The sequence below is a fragment of the Nuphar pumila genome, chromosome 3, assembly GCF_984573655.1.
Source record: "Nuphar pumila chromosome 3, dmNupPumi1.hap1.1, whole genome shotgun sequence".
Classification (NCBI taxonomy): Eukaryota; Viridiplantae; Streptophyta; class Magnoliopsida; order Nymphaeales; family Nymphaeaceae; genus Nuphar; species Nuphar pumila.
The window spans coordinates 27136706-27142765 of NC_143251.1; the positions used below are offsets into that span (position 1 = coordinate 27136706).

At 41.7% G+C, this 6060-nt stretch overlaps 1 protein-coding gene across 1 annotated transcript; it reads right to left on the bottom strand.

Annotated features, from left to right (window-relative positions):
* Positions 1-279: 279 nt before the first annotated feature.
* On the bottom strand, positions 280-5794 carry LOC149842392 (protein disulfide isomerase-like 1-4). The gene is made up of 12 exons (XM_089999125.1): positions 5046-5794; positions 3361-3490; positions 3039-3213; positions 2818-2936; positions 2608-2688; positions 2370-2456; positions 1951-2025; positions 1601-1669; positions 1441-1521; positions 1211-1345; positions 942-998; positions 280-704 (listed from the first exon to the last, which is right to left on the bottom strand). The coding sequence occupies exons 1-12, from the start codon at positions 5648-5650 to the stop codon at positions 534-536; spliced, it is 1785 nt and encodes a 594-aa protein (XP_089855251.1). The 5' UTR covers positions 5651-5794; the 3' UTR covers positions 280-533.
* Between the last annotated feature and the right edge of the window lie 266 nt (positions 5795-6060).

A 6060-nucleotide genomic window follows, 5' to 3' on the forward strand; every position in this document is an offset into this window, starting at 1 on the left:
TAAACTTCTCCGTAACAAAGTTCAAAATTCTTGACCATCCCAAAAACCATTGGACTATAGTTATTCAAGTAAAGCCAGTCAACCGTGGAAAATTATGGATCAACAATTTGTAGTGTGGTCAGAAATACGTGTAAATCATTAGTTAAATATGATTAAGATGCACAAAATCTCACGCTATCTGATATAAATCTAGCAAAAAGGAAGAGCATTTGCTTAATATTAAACCAAAATGCACACTCAGAATTAGCTGCACCAGGACTAGGATTTTAGAGGCATAAATTGGAAAAGCTTTTTTTTTTTTTGTACTTGTCGATCTTCCTAGGGAAGACACTCACAGGTATAACATGGAAATTTATTCAGAGTCCTCCCGGATTTCATGTCACATTCAGGATGTGGAAGGTTAAACCAGCCACAAAACTTCAAAGGAGGCAACTGTAAAATCGTCACCCTTTCAGTTCTCATCTCCACTAGTAAAACCTACCCCTCTTATTCATAAATTCCAGGAAAGATCTCTTTACAAAGCTTAAAACACATCATAACTCATCCTTCAGATCCTTGCTACTGTCCTCCTTTGTGGATGTGGCAACGACAGGTATATCAGATTCTACCTTTTTTATTGGCTTTTGCAGTTTGAAAGGAATTGATGCGTGCTTCTTAAGGAACTTGTAGAATGCCACCACTGTTCGATCTGTCTCCACAACAATCTGATCGAAACAAGAGATGTTTGTGTCAAGCTGTGATTTCAATCAACTAAAGAAATAAATACGTGAGCAAGTTGTTGAGTTTGGAAGATAAGACCATAGCTATCTCCTGACATGTAACAAAGTTTTCTCCTTTTTCCTCAAAGACTTGTTCTTTTAATTAACCTCAATTCTCAATCACCCCATCACCAAAGGTGGTAGAACAATAAAAAAGGTCAGAGATGATGGAATTTCACTCACCGGATCAGAACTCTTCTTGCCTGCAGGGAAGAAAAGAAGCGTGGGGAATCCATCAGACTGCAAAACAGGAGTTTTTTAGTTTTACATTACAGATTCTACCACAGAATCATAATCAGAAACAAAAACTGAAGCAGCTCAACACATGCACACACAGGAACACCGATTTGAGTTGCAGAGCTCCACTTTTCTTTTCCTCGAATCCATTTTCACACTGATTATATTTTGGTGATATTAGAAAAAGTAAATTATATGCAGGAAAGATGGAGGACCTTGGCTCTGGGGTGTTCATTTGTGGTTCCATCCATTTTGGCTACAATAAGAGAATCAATACCACGCAGATGTTTTCCTAGTTTGTTATAAGTTGGTTCAAGCGCCTGACAATGGCCACACCATGGTGCATAGATCTATATCAAGTATCAAAAGGTTGAAACAAGGGCATTAGTGAATGTAATAAACAAGAACTCCCCTCCCCCTCCGGCGTATGTATGCTATTCTATACCTCAAGAAGAACATCCTTGGACTCATCCAGCACTATTTGATCAAAACTGTCACCAACAACGATTTTCACGTCTCCATCATTCTGCAAACATCTAAAATTGAGAAGAAAGTACAAGAAATACAAGAACAGAATAACTGAAGGCAAACATTTGGAAGCTTACTTTCTCAGGAACTGAATCTGACTTGTAGAATGGCTTAAGTTTGTCTTCTACGAAATCCTGACTAAATGCCTGTAAACGAAAGAATAGAATTGGTGAATACTTCCGATCAAGTCTTTTGCGGGTTATTGATTTTTTAAGCTCTTGAAAATCCTGTTTACACATGACAACCATTTCCTACTAAACAAGCTACGCATACCACATTTGTAAGTCTTGATATACAAAGCATCCAAGACAAAGAATGTTAAACAGCTTGCATCAAGTAAAAGTGTGAATAACGGGCCAGGCCAAATCACGTAAAAAATCCCAAGTCCCTGCTAGGTACCACTGAGAGGTAGAGGAATTTATCGAACCTTAACAGCATCCAGATTCACTTCACCGTCAAACGTGTATTTATTGGCATCATCAGTTGCTGAGTATCCAAGAACCTACAAGATCAGAGTACATGTAAATAACAGCTGCTTGCACCCAGAACTAGCAAGCAAATATTAGATGACAGACGGAATGAGCATTGGCCCCAAGGGGGTTTGGCACCGTGGGATGGGGCCTAGGCCGCTAGGTAGGCGGTCTAGGTTCAAATCCCATGGGTGTCATCCCTTGCTCAAGCTGAAGCGCGGCAACTCCCTGGGGGCAAGGGGTAAGCCCACAGAGTTTTATGCTGCTGGGACAGTGATCGTAAGTACGGCAGGCAGAGCCAGCGCATCTAGGTCTCTGATCCTGGGGGCGGTTTCTCCCTGTAAATATCAAAAAGACAGAATGAGCATTGACTTACTGTTGGACCATCTCCAGTCACGCCAAAATATTCTGAAACCGGCTTCCCAACATCTTCATTGTCTATGTCCACATGAACAAAGAGAAGCTGCAGTAGACATGAGCAATAACGAGGACATGGAAGAGATGCATGAGATCCCAAATGTCAAAAGCAAGCCAAGCAGAACAGCATCAGTGGTGCAGAATGATACTAGGCAATTAAAGAAAATTATTCAAAATGGTATAATCCTCACAATTACCTTTCCCTTGAAGAGCTTTGCAGCATCTTGGAAGATTGGTATGACGGTTTTATAATCCTTTGAATGAAGAAAGATCAATATCTGGAAATAAAAGGAAAAGTTTATTAAAATTATTAGAGCATATCTAACTCAAAAACATGTCCAGATCTATCTACAGAAACCAGAAAGATGGATAAATAGATGCAGGAAAGTTATTGAAGCAGTAAAAACCTGTTTCTTTATTGGATTATCAAAAAGTGAAGGTGCAGTTTCCCTAGTAAAGGTGGTCACCAAAGGAATCTTGTTGGCAGACACAAAGTCCACTATGGCGGATTTACTAAACTCACCATCTGGCAAAATAAAAGAAACACAGATAATAAGATGCCATCCAAAAGATTTGAAGATTATAACAGCTGCAAAAATTCTAGGAGAGGAAGCAAAGAGTGGCTAACCAAAGTGACTTATTTTTTCAGCGTCCTCCTTCAACAAGACCAGTGAAGGACGTTTAGCGGCTTTAACCTTTGGTTCAATGTGAAAGAGCTTAGCAACGTCCTCACTGATAGTCTGGTAGAAAGATACACCATCTTCTAGTCTGGAGGCTGCAGAAAGCTCCACATTCTCAGGCCCCTAGTTTCAAAATGAATTAAACAGTAACACATTATCCAGAGTGAGTCAGCAAATGATAAAGTGAGATATGAATTTCATACCAACAGGAAACAAATAATCCAGTTGAAATCTACATCTTAGTGGGCTAAAAGTCGTGCGACAACATACCACTAAAGAATTGAGTAAGGCCAGAACCAATACACTTTCAGCACTTAGTACATTTTTTGCATCTTCAATAGTGGTAATGTTTTGAACAGCAGGCCCAGTTTTCTTCTTAACCCAAGTTACAATAGCATCTCTGCCAACAGGATTAGCAAGTTTCTAGATCATGGTCTTCAAAAAAGGAAAAAAAAATAAAGATATTACAAATGGAAAACAATCAAGAGCAACCCTAAAAATAACATTAGAACTGGAGACGTGAGGTCCATGGAGATAATACTGGAAGGTTATGGTATGGCACAAAAAAACTGCAAGAAACTTTGTCACGTAGAAGACATGCCAGATGTTTATGAGAATATCATGATAGCATAAAATGAATTAGATGCTTTGTCATCTAAAAGACAAGAAATTGCCAGATGTTTATGAGAATATCATGATAGCACAAAATGAATTAGATGCTTTGTTGTCTAAAAGACAAGAAATTGCAAGATGTTTATGAGAAATTTATCATGACAGCAACCACCAAAAGCGGAGATAACTCCTTGTCTAGCTAACATGCTAAAGAGTCTAAACTACCTGATATCCCTAAGCATTATTAAATTTTTCTCCTTTCTAAACTGTCAGATATCTGGGTCGTCACCTTGAAAAGGATGGAATATGTTAGAACAGAGTAAGGGAAAATATACAAAATAAACATATTTTCTAGAGAATGGAATAATCTATACAAAATCAAAAGCTTCATTTAGAACAAACATATCTGTGCGCGTGTGGCTGTGTATATTAACATTTAATAGTCCAAAGGCATCTATAACACATGACCAAGTTGAACCCTGTACTGCATCTGAAGCTCAAAATGCTTACATTGTTTAACTAGCAATTATAAAACACTACGCAGGAAGTCAATCTACCTGCAGGCATAGGAGAAAGTTGGAGATCAAGTACCAACACAGAAGACCATTCCACACAACTTTTGTAAACTATGCATCTCAGTGATGTCTGATTTATGTAAAAAGGACTTCCAGCGTGCCAAAGAAATAATAGATTATAAACAGATAATGAAACCAACTATGACCAAGTTGATCAATTTGCTGCAGAAAGGTGGGAAAAACCACACTACAAGACAAAACAGAACTGGATGAGCACAACCGATTTATCGATATCTAGATTCTCCCTTTCACGTTATACTTGGGGTGGATAGTCTGGATATGCTCAGTTTTGCAGGAAATTGGGATATTGAACAGTGCTCCATGATGCACGAAACCATCAATCCCAATTTGCAGGCCGGCCTTCACAATCAGATCTAGGCATCTTAAATAGTTGATACGCTACACACGAACTAAATAACTAGCATTTATACGTTGTGTGCGCTGAATTGTTGAGATAACAACAAGATCGCCACAAAATCGCAAGAAATGTACATGTAGATTACTCTGTAAAGACTAATCCCTGAAAGAAGGTTATGCATTTCAGGAGAAGCACGTTGAGAAAAAGAAAGCTGTAAGATTCACAAATCTAGCAATATCACCCACTCTTGGCCTCTAGCCCTCTATGGAGGAAACATATAACAGCAATACCCTGGCCTATGAAACAACCTCGAATGTAGTAGTTCCAAATGTCCAAAACGCAGAAAGGAAAAGGCGCAACGGGACTAGGAAAGCTCAAGCCCCAGAATCGAGAGAGAGAGAGGGTCTCACCTACTCCTAGCCCCAGTATACGGCTTGTGAGTGCCATCGACGAAGAAGAAGACGGTGGGGAAGCCCTGGACTTCGTACTTCTGGGCGAGATCGTTCTCGACGGTGGCGTCGACCTTGGCGAGCACGACGTCCCCCTTGAGCTGGGTGGCGGCGGCCGCGTACTCGGGCGCCAGCGCCTGGCAGTGCCCGCACCACGGCGCGTAGAACTCCACCATCACGTACCGGTTCTCCCCGATGAAGCGGGTGAAGTTGCCGTCAGTCAGAACCACCACGTCCTTGTCGTCGACTGGGGGTGCGTGGGATTCGTGATCGTCGAGACCCTCCTCCTCCTCCTCCTCCCCTTCCATGGCCTCGGGGTAGCCCTCCTCGGAGAGCTCATAGCCCTTGCCACCGCCGGCGATCGTCGCCGCGCCGTGGTCGTCGTCGTCCTCCTCCTCCAGGAAGGAGAGATCCTCATCTTCTTCGTCTAGATCCTCGATCTTTCCAGAAGCCTCCCTGGAGGAGGTGGAAGAGGAGATAAAGGCGCAGAGGAGGATGAAGGAAATGAGGAGCAGAGAGAGGAGCGGACGACTCCTGGCCCTACCGATCGTCGTCATTTGGAGCATTTACCCTTTCTTCCACAGTGACAGAGATTTAGACTTTCAGACAGCAGCGAGGGAGCGAAAGAGAGGGAACAAAGGAGGAGGGAAACGGTCCGCAGTCCGACGACCCAGCGGCGCCCTCTTCCTCTTCTTAAAGCGGCCTTTCGGATCTCGAGGAGATAAGGGATCCCTTGCCATGTTAGGGACTTGGCCGTTGACTTCCACGTGTATGCACTTGATTCGTTAAGAATCTGTCATTTTTTTTATGGCTCACCCACCCTTCTTACCCCACCACCCACGCACTTTTTTTTTATTATTATTAGTTTGCCAACCCAAAACAATGGTCCGTTGCGCTTATTAAAAAAAAATGACGACACCTCTAAGTCAATCAAAACCTCAAATAAATGACGATTTCTGGAAGAAAGATGAAAGGC

Coding starts and splice junctions, on each gene's coding strand:
- LOC149842392 (XM_089999125.1), bottom strand. CDS start 5,650: ATGCTCCAAATGACGACGATCGGTAGGGCCAGGAGTCGTCCGCTCCTC. Junction 3,214..3,360: donor CCTTACTCAATTCTTTAGTG/GTATGTTGTCGC, acceptor TTTTGAAACTAG/GGGCCTGAGAATGTGGAGCT. Junction 1,670..1,950: donor TGAATCTGGATGCTGTTAAG/GTTCGATAAATT, acceptor TTTCGTTTACAG/GCATTTAGTCAGGATTTCGT.